At 40.8% G+C, this 27,049-nt stretch overlaps 3 protein-coding genes across 9 annotated transcripts in view; 2 read left to right on the top strand and 1 right to left on the bottom strand.

The window, feature by feature from the left end:
* Positions 1 to 11: 11 nt before the first annotated feature.
* GLA (galactosidase alpha) lies at positions 12 to 7,773 on the top strand. The gene is made up of 7 exons (XM_047076311.1): positions 12 to 392; positions 2,820 to 2,994; positions 4,034 to 4,211; positions 4,811 to 4,902; positions 6,396 to 6,557; positions 6,766 to 6,963; positions 7,364 to 7,773. The coding sequence occupies exons 1-7, from the start codon at positions 199 to 201 to the stop codon at positions 7,625 to 7,627; spliced, it is 1,263 nt and encodes a 420-aa protein (XP_046932267.1). The 5' UTR covers positions 12 to 198; the 3' UTR covers positions 7,628 to 7,773.
* Positions 7,774 to 9,202: 1,429 nt separating this feature from the next.
* On the bottom strand, positions 9,203 to 11,713 carry RPL36A (ribosomal protein L36a). Its single transcript, XM_047076312.1, has 5 exons — positions 11,603 to 11,713; positions 11,087 to 11,192; positions 10,811 to 10,878; positions 9,608 to 9,730; positions 9,203 to 9,328 (listed from the first exon to the last, which is right to left on the bottom strand). The coding sequence occupies exons 1-5, from the start codon at positions 11,711 to 11,713 to the stop codon at positions 9,308 to 9,310; spliced, it is 429 nt and encodes a 142-aa protein (XP_046932268.1). The 3' UTR covers positions 9,203 to 9,307.
* Positions 11,714 to 16,364: 4,651 nt separating this feature from the next.
* Positions 16,365 to 27,049, top strand: part of BTK (Bruton tyrosine kinase) — a 32,636-nt gene continuing 21,951 nt past the window's right edge. The window contains exons 1-3 of one of the 7 annotated variants that reach the window (XM_047076302.1): positions 16,365 to 16,493; positions 24,550 to 24,720; positions 25,267 to 25,365. In XM_047076302.1, coding sequence (XP_046932258.1) covers positions 24,580 to 24,720; positions 25,267 to 25,365 — 240 coding nt within the window. In that variant the 5' untranslated portion in view covers positions 16,365 to 16,493; positions 24,550 to 24,579. Of the gene's footprint in view, positions 16,494 to 20,040; positions 22,687 to 24,474; positions 24,721 to 25,266; positions 25,366 to 27,049 lie in introns of those variants that run through there. The other 6 variants (XM_047076301.1, XM_047076304.1, XM_047076300.1 and 3 more) reach the window with 6 other exon arrangements.

The raw sequence follows: 27,049 nt of genomic DNA, 5'->3' as shown, positions 1-27,049 counted from the left end.
ATCAAGAAACGAAGAGTGTGACTGGTTGTGGTGTATCTTACGTGACTGATCATTGGTCCTCCTCTGGGGATAACCGTCCCAGTTGCCTGAGAAACAATAACGTCATTATTTAATAACTCACAGGTGATTGGTCCGCCCCTAAAGTTAAGCTTAAAAACCCAGGTTACCGATGGAAATTTGTACTGCATTACAGTGGCGATGAAGCTGGAGAGCGGAATTCAGCAGCCGGGCTTCCTGCTGGCGCTTCGCTTCCTGGCCCTGGTTCTCTGGAGCTTCCCTGGGGCCAGGGCCCTGGACAATGGCTTGGCGATTACCCCTACCATGGGCTGGCTGCACTGGGAGCGCTTCATGTGCAATGTTGATTGCCAAGAAGAGCCAGATTCTTGTATCAGGTATCAGAGATATTGAGTACCCACTTGCGTTCGCCTTTCAATGTGTTTGTCTCTTTGGCGAGATAGAGGGAACATCTGAGCCCGAGTGAGAGCTCCCTTACTGCTGCTGCGTTGTTGTTGTTGTCGTCGTCTCCAGCAAGCTTCCCTGGATGGAAACTAGCCCTAAACTTTTGCTGCGTGACCCCTCCTGTGGTGGGAGTCTGGTCAGCAGCCCCTGCTTCTCGTGTCTCTGTGCCTCATCACCCAACTGGGGACTTTATCCATTCACCATCCAGTTCTGTTCAGATCCTTCCTGTGAACTGCCGCTCTGCCTCTGCCATGTACTAGTAGTGAGCACAGCTGGGGCGAGTAGGCGAGACAGAGGACTAACACGTGCAACTTCTCCTTTTTTGGGTCAGGAGTTCTTTGGCTGTAACTGGAGGGAATTTAGAGGAACCGTGGAGTCACGGATCTCCTCCCCCCCTCGCCCTAGAATGTGGGATCCAGCTGGGAGGTTGACCTGGAGGAACTTTATAAAGGTTTCCCCCACTATCCGAAAGTAACATGTTCTGTAAGCCGAAATGGCTTAATGAAGCCATTAATTTATATGGAAAAAATTTTGAGCGTTCCCAAACCCAAAAAATAACCTCTATTGGCTTTGATGCACAAAATAAATGGAGATAAATCACAGATGCTCACACAGTTCAAAGCCATGGTGGCTTAATGCTGAGATGTTGAATGCAGTTACCATCATATATTTCTTTTTGTCTTTTGCTTTTTTTCCAAGTAGTGATTGTCTTATTTTTACATGATAATAAAACTAATGCATAATCATTGCAAAAAATGTACATAGTAGAGTATAATGAAAATAAAGTTTTCCTGGCACAGAATAAGCGCTTCACAAATGCAAACTGTATGTATGTACAATGATTTATTTAAGCAATCTCCTGTTGATATCTATTCAGGCTCTTCAATTTTTTTTATTGTTGTGAAGCTGTGTTAACCATTCCTGTACATCATATGATTCTTTTCTTAGAAGTGTAATTACTGGACCCAAATGTATGCCCATTTTGTTATGTACTAAACTGTCCTCCCCAGAAGTTATCAAATGCACATTCCCAAGAACAGTGTATGATGAATGCCTGTTTCCCCACACTGTGGCCAACACTCCATTTTTCTGATTCTTTTAAAACATTGCCAGTCGTTTTTATTTCCATTTATTATTTTTAATTGAAATATTTTGGGTTTGGCTTTGGGGTTTTGTGTGTGTGTGGTCTGTCAATACATTATGAATAATGTGGTGGTTCTGGCTTAGGTTGGTTTTGCTATGAATGTATCAAACATCAATTTTTTCTTTTATTATTTCTGGCTCTGGTATCATGCTGAGAAAGTCTTTACCTACCTGGAGATAATAGGAGTCACCTACATTTTCTAGTAGTATTTTTTATGGATTTTTAAAATATTTAAATCTTTAATCCATCTGGACTTTATTTTACTATAAGGAATGCCACATTTAATACGTACTAAATTCCATGGTACCAAATGGCCAGAAGGATCTTCTTCTGAACTTTGTCTTTAATTCCATTGGTTTGTGTATTCTAATGCTACTGGTATATTGCAGCTTCATTTATCTTTTGTAGAATGTTTACGTGTTTAATCTCTTAGGTGAACTTTTGGATCATGTTGCCAAGTTCCTTAAAAACTCCTTTTGGGGTTTGTTCAGAGTTTATTCAATGTATAAAGGTGTGTTTTAAAGTTGAGTTTTCTTATCCCAGAGCAAAATAACATCTCTCCACTTAAGTCATTTGGGAACATCATAGTTTTATTCATATGGATCCTGCACATGTGTTAATTTTACCTCTAGGTATTTTAGGTTTTTCTGTTTTTTTTTTTTTTTTTTGGTTGGTCTTGTGAACGGTATCTTTTTCTCCAAATAGGTTATTGTTAATATCTAAGAAAGCTGTTGATTATATTAACTTTGTAGTTTCTTACTTTACTGAACCTTCTTCTTAGTTCTAACTGTTTGGGTTTTTTTTTCCTTTTTTGAGAGAGAGAGAAAGATCCAGCAGGGAGGGGCAGAGAGAGAGGGAGAGAGAGAATCCCTAGCACACTCTGCTTCATGTTTGTCAGCAAAGAGCCCAGCATGGGGCTTGAACTCATGAACTGTGAGATCATGACCTGAGCCAGAGGCTTAACCTGAGCCATCCACACGCCCCTTTTCTTAATTCTAATAGCCTTTTCAATGTCATGGATTTCTCATTCCTAATTGTTTGAGGTTCTTGGGTGGAAGTACTTGGGCAGCGAGGAGGAAAGAAGCACAGTCCATTTTACCTTGCACTGAGTGTAATTACTACTGAACTATTACTGGGTTGAAAAAAATTGCAAAACCCTAAGATGACTAATCATTTGTTTAATGAATTTCAATGATTCTTGGCATTTCTTTTTCAGCGAGAAGCTCTTCATGCAGATGGCAGAACTCATGGACTCAGATGGGTGGAAGGATGTAGGTTATGAGTACCTCTGTATTGATGACTGTTGGATGGCTCCCAAAAGAGATTCAAAAGGCAGACTTCAGGCAGACCCTAAACGCTTTCCTGGTGGGATCCAAGGCCTTGCTAATTATGTGAGTTTATAGATAATTCTTTCATTAAAGAGACCCAAAACACTTCTGTACTGAAACTTGTTCACAAAGACTTAGAAGGTAAAATAGCTGCCATCATGTGAATATCAAATTGTAAGACTTATCAGGTGGAATTTTCATTCCATCAGCAGATCCTTGTTTTGCAATAGCTCTTGAGGCCTATCTTGAAGAAGTTCTCCTTTTGCCAAAACCACTGAATTCTTTTAGAGGAAAAAAGGAACTTGGCTCTTGACATGTGTGCATATATTTCCATGTTAAGCTTTGCGGAGCTATTGCAATTGTACTATAAACTAGAATTTTATAAGATAGAAGGACTATATTCTGAAAATTAAGGTGTAATAGAGTTGGACAACAGTTAAAGGCAATGAAGATAGATTTATTCAGTATTATTGTAATAGTCGAACTCAATTCCTAATACAACAAAGATTGTAATAGTCAAGCTCAATTCCTAATACAACAAAGACAAGTGGGGTTTTATAGTCCGTGAGCAGACTTGAAAGTGTCAGTGGAAGGAAAATTACCAAGAGGAGACATCAAGGGCAAGAGGATTCATGCTAAAGGCAGGCCAAGAACTTAGATATCAGGGGTGGGGGATGAGGAACTTTATCAGATATCAAGGGTAGGGGAATGACTTAGCAGGATTCTTGCTGAAACAACATGAGGCCTACTTGAGAAGAGGGCACAGAGGAACCTAAGGTATGGTCATGGTGAGAGACTTTGTCCAGATAATTGTATCATTGCTCTGGAAAGGTAACTTTTAGGATCCCATCAGAGAGAGATTAAAGTGACTGATAGCTTTCCCTTTAGTTCTACGTTATAGCTTACATATATAGTTTGAACTCAGCAGAATTGGAGACTTTGTTTCCCAACTAACTCACCTGGATAATTTTGGGGGCTTGTAAAAAAAAAAAAAAGTCCCTGATACATAGTGAAGTATACTTGTCTCTGCCCCCAGCCTGGAGTGATTCTCTCTGCTTCATAATTGCCCTTCTACTGTGGTGATCCTTTTCTCTCATTTCAGGTCCATAGCAAAGGACTGAAGCTCGGAATTTATGCAGATGTTGGAAATAAAACCTGTGCAGGCTTTCCAGGGAGTTTTGGATACTATGACATTGATGCCCAGACCTTTGCTGACTGGGGAGTAGATCTGCTAAAATTTGATGGTTGTCACTGTGACAGCATGGAACATTTGGAAAATGGTATGTTTCATTAAAGAGATTTAGCCATGAGCAAAGGGAGGAACTTGGAGGCCAGGGTAACTGGAACATCCAAAGAGCTAATCTTCACATTTTAAATGCCCTATCACAATACTGGAAACAATTATTCTTAATGTGCCAGAGCTCCTACCTCTTCTCTTATTTCAGTTTGTCCATGCATTCATTCATGCATGTGTGTAAAATCCATGCATGCCTAATCATGGCTAATATTGTGCACATTTCATTCAAGAGGGCTCTGAGTTTGTTACAAATATAATTGTAACTCTGCATAACATCACTTGGGGGAAAGCATCCAGAATTGTCCGTCACAGAGAAGAACATCTTCATTCCCACCTTTCCTTAGTATATGCACCATCCCACACTACCTCCTCAACAATCCCAGCAGTCTGGGAGGTACTAAACACAATTTTAAGCACAGAGCAGCCACATGTCTCTGCTGCTAGTTTAAAATATAACCACAGACATTCCAGGCAGCCTCTTTTTATTTATTTTTTTTCAGGCAGTCCCCTTTTAAAAAGTAACACCGTGCCAGCTGGAAATTCCCTTCATTCCCTTATTTTACCCGTTGTTTTCTCATACAGGTTATAAGCACATGTCCTTGGCCCTGAACAGGACTGGCAGAAGCATTGTGTATTCCTGTGAGTGGCCCCTTTATATGTGGCCTTTTCGTAAGGTGAGCTAGTGAGCCCAGAATCCAATAGAGCCTTGCCGATAGATTTTCAGAACTTGAGAACAAAGGAGACAAAGGGTCTCCTTCAAAGTCCAACCTTACTTAACAGTCTTATCCTACCATCTCTCTCAGGATCCACCACTTCTCACGATCTCTACTGCTGTAATTGGAGTCTAAGCTACCATTACCTAGGAAATCAGTCATCTTTGATTCTTCCCATTGCCTCACAGTTCACACCTGTCCACCAGTAATCCTATCAGTACTGTCTATAAAATTCATCCTGAATCAGCCCACTTCTTTCTATCTCTCTTGCATCCACCCTGGTCCTCCAAGCCACCATCATCTCTACCCAGACTGCATCATCAGCCTGATCTACTTCCACTGTCCTCCTACTCCTATCCATTTTCCAAGCAGCACCACAGTGATCTTGTTAAAATGTAAATCATACCACTCCCCTGCTTAAAACCCTTAACTGGCTTCCCATTGCATTTGGAATAAAATCAGACTTTATTGATCTGGCCCTAGCCTGTCTCCAACCTCCCATCAGTCTTTCCATGACTGCACTGGGCTTTTGTCCTGTCCCTCAAACACCCAACCCTACTCCTGCCTCAGAGACTCTACACTTGAATTTTGCTTTCTGCTTGATACATTCTTTCTCCAAGATTTTTAAATTGCTGGCTCCTTCTTAACATTGAAGTCTCAAACCAAATGGCACATATTCAGACACCTCTTCTCTACTCTAAAATAGCCCTCTATCCATTTATTCTTTATCACACTGATCTGTGAATTTCCTTCTAAGAGCTTAGCACTGTATGGAATTATTTGTTGACTGGTTTATTGTCTGTCTTCCCCACTAGAATGTAAGCTCCAGGAGGGCAGGGACCTTGTCTGACTTTATCACTGTATCCCTAGTTCATGGTAAGTGTTGAATAATTACTTACAGAATGAATCCCTGTTATTTTCTTCTAATCCTGCAAAATACTCTCTCACCTCTTTTTAACACTGTAAACCTGATATTCTACCTCCCTATCTACAAACTTTTATTCATTCCTTTAACAAATTATATGCCTAGGATTCAGATTGCCTAATCCTGAGCTTGTATGTCCTATGTAATTTTTCAGCTTTTTACTTATAAAGATTTTAGTTACTTCTGATGACAAAAGGGATGCATTTCCATTTTAGGAAAGTGTGAAAATACAGTAAGTTGTGAAAAAAAATTAAAAGCTTTCCATAATCCCAATATTTAGTTACCATTTGGTATATTTCCAGTATAAACAGTGTTAAAGCCATTTTAAGTAGGGATTTTAAGTTATATGTCCTGTTTCTGAAGCAAATTTCTTACAATAAAATTCCATTATAATAGGGATTTAGCTCTCCTCATAGAGACCTTTAATCTGTAAACTAAAGAACACTACAGGTGCCTCCTTTAAACTTGACTATTTTCATCTTGCAACAATGTTAGTAGAAGTAAACAGAAGAGTTGTTTGTTTCCATAGCCCAATTACACAGAAATCCGACAGTACTGCAATCACTGGAGAAATTTTGATGATGTTTATGATTCTTGGCAAAGTATAAAGAATATCTTAGACTGGACATCTTCTAACCAGAAGAGAATTGTCGATGTCGCAGGACCAGGGGGTTGGAATGACCCAGATATGGTAAGAATCTGAGCCCTCCTTGTTCAAGCCCCTGCAGTGGGCCTGTTTGCCTACTGGACTTTCAAGGTAAATCAGAAGGGAAAATTCCTGGAAGCAGGCCTTACCTGAGAGTACTACTCAGAGCAGGGTGCCATAGAAAGTGGCATCTCTGTGTCTAGGCGACTAAGACTGTTTCATTTTCTTAAATTCTTGTTCTTCTTTGTCCCAGTTAGTGATCGGTAACTTTGGCCTTAGCTGGGATCAGCAGGTAACTCAGATGGCCCTGTGGGCTATCATGGCAGCTCCATTACTCATGTCCAATGACCTCCGACACATCAGCCCTCAGGCCAAAGCCCTCCTTCAGGATAAGGATGTAATTGCCATCAATCAAGACCCCTTAGGCAAGCAGGGGTACCGGCTTAGAAAGGTACAGTAAATAATGTTCTATGGGAGAAAACCCGAATTGGCCAGGATCATATTCTCTTGCCTTCTAGTTTACAGTTCATCCAAATGTTTGTGTTTAAAGATGGAATGGCTTTATGCCTAAGTACCATGTCTGTCCTGGGCCTAAATATGTTACATAAGAGGATGTGCACTGATCTTTTGAGAATATTTGCTTTTAATCTTCATATTATAATCAGCAATGAGGCTTTTTTTTTTTTTTTTTTTGCTAACCATTACTTTATTTCCAAAACACGCTGTAGGATTTTAAGTTTTTCTAGAAGTGCTCAATAGTTCTGACAATAATACTGAATGCCACTACTAACAAGGCAGCTTACTGCTAGGTACCAAGCTTATCACACCTAATTTCTTGGCTTACTTTTCAGGAAGACAACATTGAGGTGTGGGAACGCCCACTGTCAGATTTAGCTTGGGCTGTGGCAATGGTAAACCTGCAGGAGATCGGTGGACCTCGTTTCTATACCATCTCTATTGCTTCCCTGGGACAAGGGATGGCCTGTATTCCTGACTGCATAATCACACAGCTCCTGCCTGCGAAGAGAAAACTTGGGTTTTATCAGTGGACTTCAGATTTAAAAATTCAGATAAATCCCACAGGCACGGTTTTACTTCGGCTGGCAGCAAATTAGACCACATTACAAAGCTTTCTTTTAAATGTGTATCTTGTTGCCAAAGGGACTGCCCCATTGGTGTCTCCTTTTTCTTCCATTCCCACTTCGGCCAGCATTTCCTTCAATAAAATTTTCCACAGTGGAGTTTTTTAAGAACTTCCAAATGTATCTTTAGAGAACATTTTGTGAAAAAGCTTTTGAACAAATGTTAACAGATGAGAAATAATAGCTGTAATTTATTGGCCACACTCTATTTGCCAGGCACTCTTCTAGATGCATAAAGTATATGGACTCATTTTAATCCTCACCAACAACCCTGAGGCAGGTACTTATCCACTATAAACTTCAGCCAGGATTTCGGCCCAGACTTTTAACTCTTACACTACTACCTACTGAGTTGCTTGGAATAATCTTGTCAAGAAACACCCCACCACTTAGGTTTCCAAATCCCAGTGGTTTGCAGTCTAGATCCAACAAATGCATATGACTTACTTTCGCCAGCAATAGTTGATACATTGGGACCTAAAGTACCAGGCTTTTGGCCAGAACACCCTCCCCCCTTTAAGCCACCTCCTCTAAAGAATGTGATGAGGCAATGACCTTCAGACTGGGGTATGTGGGAGTGAATCATTTGAAAGGAATTTCCAGACATTACAATTCCCTCCCTTTCCTACAGTTCATTTGCCTGAGTACCAAACCTTAAAGCTTCCAGCCAGCCTCACCACCTCCCCTTTTACAATCCCCCTTCTCCAACACGACCAAAGGCATGCAGCTCACCCATCCTAATGCACTACAGCACAAAACTAGCAGGGCACAAAAGGCCCACAAAGTACATGTTAGTTCCTTTGCCTGTCAGGTGATTACCATTCTCAATAAAACTGGAGGAATAATCATCAGTTGCTAAAACTGGCAAGCCCAGGCTTCCTCACTCATGGAAACAAAGTAATCTCTAAGAAAACTCCATCTCATTGAGATGTACTTAGTTACCAAAATATATTGCTTATACACTTTGTCTCCAGTTTTGCTACACAAGTATGAAAAGCTGAACATCAGGAAGAATCAAGTATACAATAGTATACAAAAAGGAAAAGAATGTAAAACTTAACAACTATTAGACATCTTTAATTGACAGATACCTCTGTTAAATTCCACTGAGCAGCTCAATTCACTAGAAACTTTATCTTCTGCAGTGGTTTGTACATGAGAATTTAGGTCTACTTCAAAATTTGACAGGGCACATCAAAATGTTGAGAATAAGTCTGAGGACACAATATAGTATACTATGCCAAAAAACTGGGCCTAATTTCCTCATTAAATTATTGCAGTAGCAAGGGTATATGAGAATTTCACTTAGTAAACTTACATTCACTGTGTAATTGTTACTGATCTCACCATGTTAGTGAATGCAGATCTCTACTTATGTCCCATGGTAACCAATAACCTTTAACAGCAAACAGAATCCCATGAACCCCAAGTAATTGAGGTGAAAACTGAGAAATCATGTCTCATGTGAGTTCAACCAGTTTAGATTCAATCCAAAATGAGCACAGTACCCAAAAGAACCATCAACCATAAATTTCCCCACGAACAGAATTTTGTTGAGGGTGCTAGTTTATTTCATGCTCAAAAGACCAACTGCAACCAAATGAAGTGAACATAACTTCAAGATTTTATTGTCTTCATAACAAAATATGAAGCTTAGAACTGGATCACTTGGCCCTGTAATGGAACAGAAAATAAGTGAGTTTTTTTAATGTTGCAAAGAAACTTTACTCCAAGTAGACCCTCCGTCCCTAAAGTGATCACCATCTTTTAAGTCACTTCATTATCCTTCTACTACTCATGCCAAAACCAACACCAAAAACCTCATACCTTCAGCTAATGGATCTAGGTATTTTAAGAGGATTGCCCAATTCTTGATTCTACAATCAGTAAGTGGGGAGAAATGTTCACCTCTTCCAGTAGAAAAGATTGCACCCTCCACCCATAATTATATACCTTTCTCTTCTTATCTCCTCCCAGTTCAAAATGCTTGCATCTCTTAATAGCCAGCATTCTCTTAGATCTGCAGTTGGGCTCAACACATTCAAGCCTCAGAACAATCTTCTTTGTGGTTTTAGCCTGGAAAAAATTAAGTCAAACCCTTCATAAATCACTAGAGAAAATCTTTCTTCAAAAATAGCACTGTTGGGTTAAGTACTACTTAAAGGAAAGCTTTTTCAAATGACAGAAATGGGTCAACCAAGTGCATGAAACTATGAAATAAACCCAACTTTCTCATTGAATAGGGCTAATAATTGTTATTTAATCTATTCTCCGGAGACTACATAAAACTATGTATACAATTTATGTGCATTCAGCTGTATCATTTAACTCAAGGTCCACTAATAAACTTTTTAAGCCTACTCCTATAACAAGAATCCTACTGCTACCAGTTCACAGTTCACAAAAAAGCCAAAACCTAGGCAGAATCTCCCCATCTTAAACAAATTAGCTGAATGTGAAAAGGCTATCAGGTATTCCTTTTACCACCTCGAGATCAAACCATTTACAGCACCTAAATGAATGCTAGTTATTCCTTGATATTTTCTGAAACTAGGCTGAATGAGCAAAGCACCAAAAGAAATGCTGTGTTCGTAAGAATGCTGTTCCAGGCACTGTGTACTTTAAGGGGTAGCCAATCACCTGGGGCAGAAAAGAAACTCATTTGGCCTGGATGAGAATGACAGAAAATTCAGACCAGTGGGAAGGCCTAAATGACAATTTTAAAGAGCTTTACAAGTTCATGAGATAGCTGACTGCAGGCTTCTGAGCTGAAAAACAAAGTAAGCAAGTAATTCTTACTGCAAGCAAAGACTGAGGATTCACTAACGCATGACAGGAAACAGGGCAAAGGAAAAGATTTAGTGATGTACTCAAACTTCAGTTCTTAGGAAGGCAGGACGCATTCATTTAACTTGATGTTTGCCTTTTCAGTAAGGGAAGGACAAAAAGAATAAAACACTGAGATGATACAGTATTGCAGACTAGGGTCAGCCCTGGGTTGCATTCCCAGCTCCACTGCCTACTGGACAGGTCACTGCAGGTTAACAGAGAACTTCACTGACACACACCTGTACTGGAGAAATGTGGGCCATAGAAAAATGCAATGTCTTTACCACAGTAGGTAGGCAGCCATGTCAAACAGTAATTACTACTAACCTTTTTCCGGAAAATCGGCTTAGTTTGCCCACCATAGCCACTCTGCTTCCTGTCATAACGCCGCTTTCCTGGGAGAATAAAGTTATTTGTTATGGTATACCAAAGATAATCACAACTGCCACATGGTAAAGTCTTCTTTTCTTACAGGTTTTATCTTGGTTTTCCCAGCGTAATTATCAATACTCAAATTAGGGGAGAGGGCGCACAGGACCGCTCATTTCTTATACTAGTATACGAATGATGCATTAAAACCAAATTACATACAGACTGTCTTACCCTGGGCATAAAGAGAATCTTTGCCTTTCTTGTACTGTGTCACTTTGTGGGGTTGGTGCTTGCCACACTTCTTGCAGAAAGTCCGGCGGGTTTTAGGAACGTTCACCTAGTAAGCACACAGTTTAGAATGAGCAGGGTTATCAGATAAAACTGCACAATGCCTTGACCTACCCAGCTGAAGCTAAGACATCCCATGACAGCCTGACTCTCAAGATTCCTCGCTAGCACACAACACTCGACTAGAAGGTGGTACAGCCGCAAGTGCTTCCAATACAGCGGCCTCCTGTGAGCCCCAAAGTCAGCACATTCCCTCCACCCCCACCTAACTACCTCTTTGATCCCATCGCTTCATTTCCTGGCCCCAAAGCCCAGTGCCTCCGGGGTCCACCCCAGCAACACTGGGTTTCTTTGGTACATCGAGTCCACGCGTGGGCCCAGAGCCATCCTGGGACGGCACCGTCAAAGGGTATGAGAAGATTAAACTGGATGTTACAGGGACCCTCCCCAAGGTCCTACCATGGCTGCGAGAAGGCTATCGGCACGGAAAGAGAGAGGCCAGGCCGGAAACGGAAGTATATAGGAGGTTTCTGGTCGCTCTTGCTCATGGGAGTTGGCGAAAATGACCATAGAGTCTAAGGCTCTGTGAGCACCGCCCCCTGGCGACTGAGATGACCTGCTTGGTAGCCGTGGGCGGGAGTTTAAGAAAAGGTTTGGCCGGAGGCGGATCCTGTCTTTGACTTCCTCCGGTCTTCCCTCTTTGCAATGTTTCCTCACTTCATCACTTTCAGTGGACGCCGCTAGGTAGCAGCGTTAAATGAAGGAAGCAGCGCTCATTCTAGACCCTTGGGCTTCCCTGTCCCTATCTCCAAGGAAAGCAAGGACTAGGGCCAAATGGAACAGCCCTACTCACCCATGTGCCATTACTGTCCCACTTCAAGGACACTGGGAACGTCTTTTGACAGTGAACTGCTGGTGGAGGGATTGGCTTGGAGGGAGCCAGTGCCCTATTTCATTTATCACGTGGCTGTTTGGTCCATTCAACAAATGTTTATTGAATTCCTATTCTGTGTTGGGCACTCTTCTAGGAGAGTGACACAACAATCAAATAATCAAATACACTCTCATAAATATATAATTACAAAGTACTGTACTTTGCAAAAAAAAAAAAAAAGCACCCGTTTGTTGAAGGAGCAAGCTGGCTGCTGTTCTGAAGAGACAAAGAAACTTTTCACTTACCGCAATAGCAATAAACAGGCAGAGATAGAAAGTATCCACCGCTCTTCCCTTCCTGTGTACCTGGCAGAAGGCATGTGCTAGGTTTCAAGAGTCCAACAGAGGGGTGCCTGGGCCTGTTTCCGGCTGAGTGACTGAATCTGAGCCTGCTTCAGATTCTCTCTTTGCTCCTCCCCTGCTCGCTTGCTCTCTCTCTCAAAAATAAATATTAAATTAAAAAAAGAGTCTAGCAGAGAAAGACTTCAGTGCACTGAGTATTTAAAATTGGATGGCTTGGGGCGCCTGAGTGGCTCAGTCGGTTGAGCGGCCGACTTTGGCTCGGGTCATGATCTCGCGGTCCGTGAGTTTGAGCCCCGCGTCAGGCTCTGTGCTGACAGTTCAGAGCCTGGAGCCTGTTTCAGATTCTGTGTCTCCCTCTCTCTGACCCTCCCCTGTTCATGCTCTGTCTCTCCCTGTCTCAAAAATAAATAAATGTTAAAAAAAATTTTTTAAAATAAAAATTAAAAAAATAAATAAATAAAATTGGATGGCTCAGGGGCGCCTGTGTGGCTCAATCGGTTGAGCTTCCGACTTCAGCTCAGGCCATGATCTCTCAGTCCGCGAGTTCAAGCCCCGTGTCAGGCTTTGTGCTGACAGCTCGGAGCCTGGAGCCTGCTTCAAATTCTGTGTCTCCCTCTCTCTCTGCCCCTCTCCCACTCATGCTCTGTCTGTGTGTGTGTGTGTGTATCAAAAATAAATTAAAAAATTAAAAAAATTTAAATTGAATGGCTCAGTCCATTAAGTCTCCAACTTAGGCTCAGATCATGATCCCAGGTTGCGAGTTCAAGCCATGCATGGGGCTCTGTGCTGACAACATCGATCCTGCTTTGGGTTCTCTCTCTCTCTCTCTCTCTCTCTCTCCCCCTGCCCCTCCCCAGCTTGTGTTTTCTCTTTCAAAAATAAATATTTAAAAAATTTAATAAAAAAGTTAAAGTTGATTGTTTCATAAAATACAGTAATTCTAAGAGGTAGGGAGTACTATTATTCCCATTTTACACATGAGAAAGTTGAGGCCATAAGCTATTCAAATAGTATATTCAACATTTTGCCCAATGTTAATAGTATTTAGTGGAGCCAGGATATAAACACAGGTGATCTGACTCCAGATTCTGGGTTTCTTTAACATTATACAATATGGCTGTTGTGGCCTGGTAATTATAATAGCTAACAATTATTGAGGACTTCTTATATACCAGGCATTTTCCTAAACACCTTATATACTACCTCTTGTAATCCTAACAATCCATATATTGCGTACTGTTATGAACATGTCACAGGTAAGGAAACTCAGGCACAATACAAGTGATTATTTTGTGGAGCTGAAATCTCAACCCAGGTAGTTCTAACACCACAGCCTTGCACCTAACCACAACATCACATGGGGGAAGCAGGGGCATCTGCAGGGTAGAGGATGATGAAGTGAGAGAATTGATCAGGGACTCTGGAAGGGGTACCAGTGACTAAGGGCTAAGGAACTATGAAAGCTTAGGATCTCATGCTTGCATAACTCTCCAGGAATACCCATGAGTCCAGAGTTGATTCTCTGATCATCCTCTTTTTGTTGGATGGTCTCTGGGAAGGAGACAATAAAAACATTACCACTACCTGCTACATTTCCTAAAACTTTCTTTGCCAAACAGCCAGCCCATAGTCTTGACATTTTCTTCTTCTCTTTAGGCTCTTAGGCAGTCTTACTGACATTTGAAGAGTTTCTACAGGGTTTTGACATTAGTCAAATGGAAAAATGAAGACAATGAACATGGCCCCTGTTAGTCTAATCAACCTTAGTTCTTTCTATTACACCTTGTGTAACATGGCTTTGGTTTTGATTTCCTTCACTAATCCTGGTCTCTGTTTTGGACATACTCCTGCTTAATTTTTCTTAAGACAAGGCACTCAGAACTTAACACAAGAGTCTAGATATGGCCTCACCTTGCAGAGTAGGTGACCTATTCACTTTCCTCTGTCTAGATATTTTACTTATACAAGGAAGCCTAATATGACCTTGGATTTTCTGGCAGCCATGTTACTGACCTGACATTTCTCTTGATCATTATCAGCAAAAACCTATGAACCATTTTCACAAATGCTACTGCAATCCCACTTTCACCTGGAGTCCTTTGAAGTTCAATTCGGTGCCCAATTATGGGGCACATCCCTTAGCTTTGGTAAAATACACTTGGTTGAAGTTGGCTTATCACACCAGGTGACCAAGACCTTTTTTGCAAACTGATTGCTCCAGTTCTGTCATCCAATCTAACTCATAACAGCCTTGCCCATTCCCAGATTAGCTAGGCTACTTCCTATATCTTCCTCAAAGTTCATTAAAAAATGTTCAACAGGATATCACCCAAAAAAACCTTACATTACATCGGGAATCTTCTGAGGCGACACTAGGCCATTTATTTGCACTATTTGGGTGCAGCCGTTCTGTCATCTAGAGAAATGTGTTAGGGAAAGGCTCATGGGCAGATGGTAAAAAAGTGCATAGGTTTATTTTACCCTATCCCCTTGTCTCACTCTCCCTTTTCCAGATCCCCCATTGTATGCTTATCAATTTCCGGTCTCCACCCCAAGATGGCTCTCGAGAAGGGATAGGCCATGTGACAACAGGTAGCATCTGACTGACGAAAAGGGGAGGGGAGGAGAATGTCTGTGACCAACTCTCAGTCAGAGGACCAGAGCAGCTGTTCAGAAGTGACTAGTGAAAGGATATATCTATCTTGTGCAGATGTGACGATTATCCACTCTACCATCCCTACAAAATGTGTTTTAAAAAGTTTTGTTGCCTTAAGACTTCTGACACACTTCTAGTGAGATCTGTGATCTTAGGATACAGCATGTAGGGCAAGTAAATATGGCAGTGCCTGATGTGTCAAGGTGGGAAAGCCAACCAGTCAGCAGGGGCTCTGCCGCCATCCTGGTCTGCAGCCAGTACTGTCTTCATTTCCTAGGAGAATCCTCCAAGAGATGATTGTGGCCAGAACACAGGCTAAGAAGTAGTTGAGGAAACATTCAGGCTTCAATTAACACACTTAGTCTGGTTTATAGACTTACAGAATTAAAGAAAAAGGTGTAAATTAAGAGTTAATCCCTGAGGGGCACCTGGGTGGCTCAGTCGGTTGAGTGTCCGATTTTGGCTCAGGTCATGATCTCATGGTTTGTGAGTTCGAGACCCAAGTCGGGCTCTATGCTGATAGCTCAGAGCCTTGAGCCTGCTTCGGATTCTGTGTCTCCTCCTATCTCTGCCCCTCCCATGCTCATGCTCTGTTTCTGTCTCTCAATAATAAATAAATGTTGAAAAAAATTTAAAAAAAAGAGTTAATCCCTGAGGCAGAATCTGAAATGGAGAAAATTAACATCCGCAGAAAATGGGGAAGGGCACAGGTCTTTGTGAGGGCTTACATTTGTACATTTTTATCTGTAGAAAAACATGCTTTCTTAGAAAATGACTCAGCAGGGGGAAGTCTTGTCTCTACCTCTCTCAGGCTCTGCACTTTGGGGGTCCCCTTGTGAGCAGTCTCCATCTTTCATTATCAAGTTTAACTGTGTGACCTTGAATCTCCTCTGCCTTCAAGGACATGAGACTGTAAAGACTCTTCCTCATTAGACCCTTTGATACATCTTTGAAGGTCTGCATTTCTCCTCTTTCCTGTAAGTCTCCACTCTCTCTGCTGAATATCCCCACAGTTCTTTAGGCATGTCGTCCCTTCACCTTGGGGAGGTCAGCCTGATGACCTGTCTGCTCAACCCAGACCCATCTAGAGTCTCACTGTCCCAAGTAATGTTGAGAAGGTTTCTTTCAGAGCAGACTTAAGATAGTAGTGTCAGAGGTCTCAAGCAAATGAAGGGCGGGGACAGCTGGGGGCTCGGGGAGGGGGGGGTGGTATAGGAACAGAGGCAGGGAACCAGATACCATGCTGCTGAGAAGAAAAAAAAGACATCGGTTTAAGTCAGGAAACAAAAAAAGGGAACTGAGTGGCTGTGAAAGGGTGGGGTTTGCTCAGACTGTCCTTCCTCTCTGGATTGTAAGAATATGTCTCCAGGGCCAGTGTCTTCTGAGATCGAGTCACACCTTCAAAGTCCTGGCATCTCAATGCATCTGGAAAGCTACCTGCATTAAGTCAGGACTGAGGTGGGTCTGGGGCATGGCAGAGGCTGGGCAGCAGCAACAATTATTTTTCATGGGATCCCTGAAGGCTGGCGAGAAAGTGTGGCTGGTGCCATATCCTCTGCTGGCAGAGAAGGCTGACAGAGGGTGGGAGTGTCATCAGCACAAGGCCCTGGTGGTCCTTTCCAATGATCAGAATGGGATGTAAGGGTCCTTTCCGAGTAGGGTTGCGGGGGGAACAAGAAGAGAAAAAAGTGGCATGAGGTGATCCTCTGAACAGGTAGCAAATGTTGGAAACGGGCACCTTGGCAAAACTTGGCAGGAAAGTGATATTGTCGGTGGTGGTAGGATAAAAATAAGCCATTTGGTAAAAGATTGTTTGAAGGCCCAAAATGTATACTTGTGTCACTGAGGCCCTTAGAAGAAGAAAAAGTAGGAGGCAGATTGAGAAAACAGTAAAAGTTCACGTGCCACAATAGGTCATCAACCTGTGTAAACTGGGGAAAAGCACCGTCTAAACCAGGGTGTAAACTACCTGCCTTGGGCTGCATCAGGCCCATGTAGTCTGGAGTGGGCTGGATTATTGGAATGATTATGTGTGCACCAACCTCGTGGTAATGAGGGTAAGAGCCTGGGCCAGAGGAAAACAGCCTCAGCCTCAGCCCAGAAAGTGTGGCCAACCCCTGAGGTCATGGGGAAGGTTTTTCCTATTACCATTGCCTGCCATGTGCACAGCTTTCCTTTCTCTTGTCATTATTTCTCCTCTCCTTTTCTCTTCTCTCCTCCTTTCCACCCCCTTTCTCCTTTCTCTCCTCCTCCTCTCTCTACCTGTACTCCCCTTTACACCCCCCTTCATCTTGTTCATTACCATATCCCCAGAACAGAGTTGTGCTTAATAAATAATTGTTGAATTGCATTGGATTCTTCTTGCCCTTTTCTTCCCCTGCTTTTTTCCATTTTTTCTCTCCCACTACTTTTTTACTACCTTCCCCATAGGATTGTTGTGAGTAGGAACCATGTTAATATATATAAAACAGTTAAAACAAAGCCTGGCAATAGTAAGTACTAGCATCTCCATGTTTGCTATTATTTTTATTCTGCCTGAGACCTGCTAGTGTCCCCAGAGGGCCTGCCTAGAGCAAATGGTGTGACATTTAGAATAAAATGGATTGCTGACCCTGATCAAGACATCCTTGGGTGGGCTATTAGACTCCAAAGGGAATCCTGGTCCCATATCCTGGTCACTCATTTCTCCAAGCTCAAAATCTCAATGCCATGCTGTGCATTTCCAGAGGCAAGCCAGCAGCAAAGCCTAGAGGCAGGGTCTATAAAGCTGTGGGACTGTCCTCTGTGCTGTTAGTTGTGTGCTAGTTCTACTCTTTCCCTCATTTTGCATGCCAAGCCCCTGAACTAAGGGTGCTATAGCCTCTCTGGAGCCTCAGTTATTTGATAAAACAATGACACCCTCCACAAAAGCCACAAAATGCAAATACTCATGGAACGTAAAGCATTATACCGAAACAGTATCTCTTAAGGCTAGCCCTGTGTGCTCTATTCTGACCCCCTTTATATTCAGATATTTAAACTGCATTAAAATACAAATTCCTGTTCTTCTTGACCAGTGATGTGTTTGGCTAGAATCCTTTGTAAACTCTTTATGGTGAGAAGTAATGCAATTTCCCGTCTGCTTCTAGGGTCTCAGTGCAATTTGAAATTATCAGTACTATGATTTACTATTTCCATTTGAGCAAATTTCCTATAGAGATTTTCCTTTCAGTGGACTAGACCCATACCAGGAAGTGACTTAGTATAAGGGGAAGATATGCCTTTTGAAAATCAGTTTGGATGTTCTCCAAAGAGTCATCAGATACTTGCTGCTTTTTGACCAAAGATGCTGTATTGAGATCAGATCGATAACTCCTGGGAATAAGGGAGAGCTATAATTTTCAGTAAGTCAGTGCTCAACAAGAAGCTAGAGACAAGACCTTGACCTAATTCATCCCAAAGCCTCTTGGTTATGCAAATGAAGCCATCAGGGGATGGGGTGAGAGAACTCCTCTGAGGACCCTGAAACAAATGGGCCACGTGTGACTTTCAGTTTCTATAGAGGTTCATGTGCACTGAGGGAGGGTGTTGGAAATACAAAAGCCTTAATTGCAGGCTTTTCTTCTCACTCTCTGAGAGCCATCATCAGAGACCCTGAGAGTTATTGTTGGTTATCTGAACCTCAGAAAGATCACTGCCTTTCTTCCCTAAAAGAAAAATAAACGATTGTCAATATGGCTCATTCCTAGAAGAAGGAAATTCTGGAGAGTCAAGATAAGTTAAACTGTACACAAGTTGGAGGTTGGAATACACTGGAGTTCAAGATCACTGGCTCAATAAAAAACACAGATTAGTCTGCAACAAAAACAGAGTATAAAACTGACTAGAAATGGAGCAGAAAATAAATAAAGGATTGGGGAAGCAGGCTCTCAAAAACTAATATCTGGAGTGGAAATTGGTAAAATGTTTCTGGAAACTATTTTGTCAATGTATTTCAAAATGCAAAATGCATATACTTTTTAACTTGGTGAATGATGCTTATATAGAGATCCTAATATCATGGAAAGATAATCAGGAATACTGTTAAACAAAACCTTTGGATATTTTGGGGAAAACGTGTGTTGGTCGGATGGATAGGTAGATAATGTTAAGAAATATAAGTAAACTACAAATTGCATGTGCAGTATGATCTCAAATATAAGAAAAATGCACAGGAAAAATGGAAGTTAATATGCCCAAATATTAATACCTCTGGATAGTGAGCTTATAATTGATGTTTTCTTTTTTAATATTCTTGTAAAATTAAAAAAAATTAATGTTTATTTTTGAGGCAGAGAGAGGGTGATCATGGGAGGGGCAGAGAGAGAGAGGGAGACACACACAGACTCTGAAGCAGGCTCCAGGCTCCAAGCTGTCAGCACAGAGCTCGACATGGGGCTCAAACTCACGAACCACAAGATCATGACCTGAGCTGAAGTCAGAGGCTTAACCGACTGAGTCACCCAGCCACCCCTTGAAACATTTTTTATAATGAGCATGTGTTATTTTGATATTGAAGGATAAAATAAATAAAATATTTAAACCAGAAACAAAAACTAAACCAAAAAAGAAGGCCAAAGGGCCACTCAAGTCTGGAGTGAAAGATGGAAAGACCCCAGTAGTCACCCTGAGAGCCGAGGGACAGTGCTGAAAGTATTACCACCAATCTGATGTTGAGTGCAGACTTACAGATTATCTACCTGGCTCTCATGTAAAATATTAACATGAAGAACCAGAAGAACCAGAAACCTGAGGCCTCTTGGAGAGGACTATAGCAGATGAGAATTTCCCTGGTTAACATGCAGCCAGAAAACTGATTTTGGCTAGAGGACTTCATCACAAAGCTCACCCCTTATAGTGCTGAGCATGAAGCTTATCAAATAATTACGTTTCTTTGGTGCTTGAATAGAGCTTCTTGGGAACTTAGCAAGAGCAATTAGGTTTCTTTGTTGCTACAGTTATATTGGAAAGAAGACTTCTCTTCTGGTTCCAGGAAATTCTCAGTGAAAATCTCAATCAGAACCTATGATATGCTTCTTGGAACTGAGAAGAGATTTTTGGTGAGCTAAATTTAGCCCATGATACTCTACTCTAATTTCAGACAGTTGATAATTCTACCAGATTTCATAGTAAAACATCAGGAAGATAGGACTGAAATGGAAAGAAGGGATAACGCAAAGCACATAGGCCAACAGATAAGCCAGACCTGGGTTTGCCACTTTGAGTAACTAGGAATTCATTCTTAGAGTGGAAAACTATGATCACATGTACAAGGATGTCCATGGCAGCATTGTTTATAATTGAAAACAATCAACCTAAATATCCATCAGTAGGAGAACGGATAAATAAAGTGTGATGTACTCATGATATAGAATACTTTATGCGTATAAAAATAGATAAAAATGTGTGAGCTAGAACTACCAAGGAAAATAAATCATAAAACATTAAGCTGAGAAAAATGCAAGTTGCTGAAGAATGTGTACCACTTATATGGAAATGTAAAACATGCAAACCAATACTAAATATCTTTTATGGATATTTACATATGCAGTAATAATATAGACCCATGCCTAGGAATGATGAACACAAAATTCAAGATATTGGTAACCTCTGAGGAAGGAGGGGATTGATTGTAGAGGAGTATACAAGGAGGTTTTGACTCTATGGATGGTATTTTATTTGTGAAAAACATCAGAAGCAATTATGGCACAATGTTGGGATTTTATACAGCTAAGTGGTGCATTTCTAAGTATAGTGTCATTCTCTGTACTGTCTATTTGCAACATTTCATAATATAAAAGAAAGTACATTCAATCAAAATTTTGTATTCACAGTGTGCAGTAACAACCCTAGGGACAAAGAGTGGATGGGGGTTCAACTTAAATCTTGTGTTTTTATCTCAACAATGAAAAATCTTGAACTAGTTAGGATCTCCTTGTGAAACATTTAAAATGTAAGAAAATCTGGTAGGACTAAGAAGAGTCCACATGTGGGGAAAAGTACAGTTGAAAGTTAATAGTGATAAATCATCCTTTCTAGCTTGGAGGATTATTGCAGAGGAAAATTTCCCCAGGGTCCTGTACTCTCTCTTATCCCCTGAAATTACCACCATTTCCTCTTTTGCCAAATGTTCCTATAAGATGCAGAGGGGTCTGTCCCAACTACTCTTTGATGATAGCCAGGGGGGATGACAAGGTGCTGAGGTGGATAGCACCACAACTCATTGAAGGCCAAAAAAAAAATCCCTCTGGGAGGAGTGAGGTCGGTGTCACAGAAACAACAAGGGCTATGGATTCACAGATGGATGAGGTTGGGCAAGTCACACAACCTCCATGAGTCTCACTTTCCTCATCAGTTTGTTGTGAGAAATAAATGAAATAATGAGTATAAAATGCCTGATAGGTAGACTGCATTGAGAGAAACAGGAGTTCCCTTCCATTCCCCTGGGAGGAAAAGGGAATAGACAGACTCTTGGGGCAATTAATTAATGCTTTAAAGGAGAAATAAAGACAGAATGATATTTCTTGGATACTCTGGCTAAGTAGCTATTTGAACTATGACTGACTGGGTATTTCTAACTAGCATCTCCTGGACTCTTCCCAATCATAGGCAGGCTGTGTAGTCTTCTGAACATTGCTCTGGTGTTGTTCCTAATAGTGTTTACCTCAGCCTGAGCGATAATAGGACCAAAGGTGGTTTAGTGTACCCATCCTGTAGGAGCTTTTCATATTAGTGCTTTAGGATAGTGCAGTTTGTAAGATGGCTGAACTCTTACTAACAAGCACCCACTTTTTGAATTCTGCTGCTCCATAGGGAGCTGGGAGGCTGCAAAAGGTGTCCACGTGAAAATCCTTGCATTTGTAGTTTAATAAAGAGAACATAATACTGGAATTCTAAATTTTAAATGAAGAGCTCTGTGTCTTTCTTTTACTTTTCCTCCTCTTTCTTTATATGAACAGCAGTATGTATGTGTGTTTGCGTGTGTGTAATATTCATGTCACTTCCGGTTTCCACCCCCACCCCCACTCCCTGAGTGAACTGGAGGGTCAGCCCTCACTGTGCATCTTTTGTGGTCAAATTGACTGTCAGCTTCAGAAATAGTTAGAAAAAAAAACTTAGAACCTTCCACAATAAGTACCTAAAGAAGCAACATTCAGGAAGACATAAAGGACAGATGCACCTTCTTTCACATTATTGGTGGATAGATCAGTGATGACTAAGGAAGAACTACCACATTTTCAGGCTGTGTGCGCAGGGACTGGATCACAAGGAATAGGAGGAAATCTGCCAAAGAGGGTGCAGCTAGCCCTTGGAAATCCTGGTAATCCTTTAGGTCAATGATCTAGAGGTAGAGGCCATTTCACCCCTTGCTTGAAGGGGTGATGGCTAGTGAGAAGCTTGCTTACTTCCTCATACTTAGACCAGCACTAAACCCTAACCAAACACAGACATTTGAAAGAGAAGAAGGCTTCCTCTTGTACAAACTGGATTTGTTCTAAAAAGAAAAAGAGCAGAGGCAGCTTCCAGAAGGACCTATCTTATAGGAAGTAAGAGCAGACGTCAAGACTGAAGTGGATGGATGCCAGGTCAGAGCAGGGAATGTGTCCATCAAGAGCTTGCAACAAAGCTAAAGGTAAAATGATGGGTGTGCTTTACTCAGCTAAAAGAAGCAAAATTGGCTGCAGTTTGTTGGGGTGCTTCTGATCCAATTTACTGGTCATGCTGCTCACTTTCTTTTATTTTATCTTCTGTAATTCTAATCTTTTTGATTGTGAAAAGTACTTAATTGGAATTCACCATGGAAAAAAAAGTAATATTTTTACAAGGATCTTGATGAGTGACAATTCTTGAGAATATAGTATTATTACTGGGCTACCGCTACTTCTGGGAAAGTGAATAGTTTTAATGTTGAAGGAAATTTCTGTGGGCTTTGAGCTGAATCTGTGTTAAAGAGGACTCTGGTTGTAAACTTTGTCACTCCTCTGAGAGACCATGTAAACCAGGGAGTCAGGGAGCTGTGTGACATGATATGGGAAAAAGTTTGCTCCTTTGCCTAATTTTTCTCAAAAGATCATTTATAAACCATTGAATTGTGAACCATTCACAATTTATAAACAATTGAGTTATGAACCATTGAATTAGTCTACCACCAAAAGACAGTAGCATTGACATGGTGGATAAATGATCATTCTGAACATCTGTGGTGTTCCTTTAACCTATTTTTGTGTCCCCAGTATGATAATAGAACCTTCTCCACCACAGGAAAGAGCAGAACAATGGTGTGGATAGCCTCAGACTTTGATAAAAACCACTCCCTTGCTCTCCTGATGTGAGCAATAATCTGTGCTTCACAGGTATAAAAAAATGCTGACTTTATTTTGCATCCATGGTGTCACCAAAATCATTAAGGACTTTAATTTTTTAAAATGCCACCCCCCTTAAGGAAAAAACCCACCTGTAACAAATTTGAGAGGGGTTGGTGATTTTTTCAGCACTTATTTGTGCTCTGTTTTGTGGCAGTATTTATAGTTTCACTTTGTCTAAGGAAGGTATGGAATTAGTAGTATACAATTGTGCATAAACCAAGCAAATAACTTATATAAAAACGTGTTTTGTGCAAATAAAAAAATGGTGACTTTTTGTAACTGTCTTTGCATTTCCATACTTCAGTTACCTAAACTGAATCTTTCTGGAGTATTATAAGTTTGGAGAGGGTGGAATAAGTTACTTTTCATAAACAGAGATGGCATCCATAAGACTAAGTTGCATCACTTTTGTATGACACTGTCTAAAAGAACCAATCTAAGAAAAAAAAAAGGAGGGAGGAAAAACCAAAAAACAAAAACTTCCTCCCCAGAGATTGGTTTTCAATTTTAGAACAAAGATTCTATCCTTTGTAGCTCAGCCAGTGACCGATGGGCAAAATCAGTTGGGCGGCAGTTAGTACATGTCCATACCTGCAGGTGCAGCCTCCATATCCTCATTAGACCCCTCGGTTACAGACCCCAGTGGGACAGTGTTTGAAAAAATTACATTCGCTGTCTAGGAAACTGGGAACTGAAAGTCCAATATCTGCCTCAGTGGAGTTCTGGCACCTGCATTATCCCTTCTGGGAATATCAGAGTCAACAGCTGCACAGAGGCTTTTGCTGTTAACAGATATCATAAAAGGGTGGTTAGTATAAAGCTGCCTCTAGACATTACCAAGCACACAAGTACATGTCATTTGACATCCAGAGCATTCCATTGCCTTATACAAAAAGCCAGTGTATGTGAACTCACAACGTCGAACCAGTCCTCCAATTCAATGTGCATCCATTAAACCTGAAAACTGACAGAGGTGGGGGCTGTGGAAGGAAGATGTCAAGGTAGGAAGAAGGATCTTTGTTAGCTTTGCACATTTCTGTTCCATTTGAAACTAGATGGCCAGGCTGAGGGGAAACCAGGAAGGATGAGGATTAAAGATCTGGGTCCTCAAGAACTTTCATTATCAACAGCACACAAGTGAGTTTCAGAAAGAAGAAGCGATGGCTACAGTGATACTGGAGAGCATCTTTCTCAAGCGATCCCAACAGAAAAAGAAAACATCACCTTTAAACTTCAAGAAGCGCCTCTTTCTCTTGACTGTGAATAAACTTTCCTATTATGAGTATGACTTTGAACGTGGGGTAAGTTTCTCTGCTGTGAAACTTGAGTTTCAAGGACCTGGCCTTAGATCTTCCTTGAGAAGGAAGTAGATCCTTTCTGTTTGGAGGAGTGAGGTGGTAGGGACCTGGGTACATTTCAAAGTAAAGAAAATGTTTCCTATCCTTGAACTAACTACAGCCATGCTGGTGCAAAAATTCAAAGGTGCTAAGAAGCTGGCAGGGGTGGGAGGGATGAAATCTTACCATGGAATCTTGTAATTGGTGATCATTCATTAAATGTTGTTAAGAATGAAATCCAAGTCTAGAAAATTACTTTCTTACTTTTTATGGTAAAGCCACACACAGTCATCCACTCTTCTATAGTATGTTCCTTTATCTGATAGTCAAAAAATATTAGATTAATAGATCTGGAAGTTTTTTTTTTTTTTTTTTTTCAAAATGACAGGTCCTGATGTAGACTGTGGGTGTCACCTCACTATGTTGAATTATTAGATAACAAAATCTAATCATCTAGTTGCTTAATCAGTCTTAACCTTTCTCCATTTTCTTCCTCATTCTCTTTCTCAGAGAAGAGGCAGTAAGAAGGGTTCAATAGATATTGAGAAGATCACCTGCGTTGAAACAGTGGTTCCTGAAAAAAATCCTCCCCCTGAAAGACAGATTCCGGTAAGTAGAGGCCATTGTCAGAGCAGGAGTGTAGTGGTTAAGAAACTTGGAACGCTTCAGTTCTCTGCAAATAAAATGGTGATGCTATGCAATATGGTAAATCTCCCTTATAAAATTCTTCACTCTGCCACATATTGGTTATATTGAGTCTCAGCATTTTCCACCCAGATGCAGAACAACTCATTTAACCTTGAAAACTCCTAACACCAATTTTAAGACGACATATCAAATTTTCTTTTTGTTGTAAAGATTTTATTTTTAAAAAATAATCTCTACACCCAAGGTGGGGTTTGAACTCACAACCCTGAGACCAAGAGTCACATGCTCCACCAACTGAGCCAGCCATAGAGAGGCCCCAATATTTAAAATTTTCAAACTGATCAGAGATTATTAGTTTTACTGTCTCAGATACCAGGATCGGATTTATAGGTTTGAGTTAGTCTGAAGGCCAGAATCTAGGGCTCTGAGCCATGAGATTCTTTAATAACTCAAGGTTTAGTCTCCTCTCATTTCCCAGAGGCTCTCTGAGGCATAACACTTACAGATTTCAGATTGAATTTTTTAAAAAAAATATCATTTATTATTTTTCCTTATTATAGAAACTCTATAAAATACTTTAAAAAGCACAATAAAGAAGATAAAACCATGCATAATCCCATTATCCAGGTAAAACAGCTATTGTATGTTGGTATACAGAATTTCAGATGTTTTTCTCCACTAACAACACACATATTCATACTAATATGTATGTTATACATTTATTTTTTAAGTCTATTTATTTAAGTAATCTCTACAACAAACATGGAGCTCAAACTCACACCCCCAACATCAAGAGCCACATGCTTTTCTGCCTAAGTGTGCCAGGCACCCATATGTTAGGTATTGAAAACATAGAATCATACTAAACGTCTTGCTTTGTAATGTTTTCAATTTAACAATATATGGAATATTTTCCCATGACAATAGATACTTTTTAATAACGTGATTTTAATGACTATGTGGTATTCTCTATTATGAATATATTGCAATTTGTTTAACTGACCTATTACTACACATTTGTTTCCAACTTGATATTATAACCATGTTAAGAATATCCTTGCACAAACTCCACACCCGAAAAACAAATAACCCAGTGAAGAAATGGGCAGAAAACATGAATAGACACTTCTCTAAAGAAGACATCCAGATGGCCAACAGGCACATGAAAAGATGTTCAGCGTCGCTCCTTATCAGGGAAATACAAATCAAAACCACACTCAGATATCACCTCACGCCAGTCAGAGTGGCCAAAATGAACAAATCAGGAGACTATAGATGCTGGAGAGGATGTGGAGAAACGGGAACCCTCTTGCACTGTTGGTGGGAATGCAAATTGGTGCAGCCGCTCTGGAAAGCAGTGTGGAGGTTCCTCAGAAAATTAAAAATAGACCTACCCTATGACCCAGCAATAGCACTACTAGGAATTTACCCAAGGGATACAGGAGTACTGATGCATAGGGGCACTTGTACCCCAATGTTCATAGCAGCACTCTCAACAATAGCCAAATTATGGAAAGAGCCTAAATGTCCATCAACTGATGAATGGATAAAGAAATTGTGGTTTATATACACAATGGAATACTACGTAGCAATGAGAAAAAATGAAATATGGCCTTTTGTAGCAACGTGGGTGGAACTGGAGAGT

Source organism: Lynx rufus, unplaced genomic scaffold, assembly GCF_022079265.1.
Source record: "Lynx rufus isolate CCGP_SWC_20201006 ecotype Redwood Valley unplaced genomic scaffold, mLynRuf1.p SCAF_14, whole genome shotgun sequence".
In the NCBI taxonomy this organism is placed as follows: domain Eukaryota; kingdom Metazoa; phylum Chordata; class Mammalia; order Carnivora; family Felidae; genus Lynx; species Lynx rufus.
The sequence above is the reverse complement of the archived record's forward strand: the minus strand, read 5'-3'. Positions and strand labels throughout refer to the sequence as shown.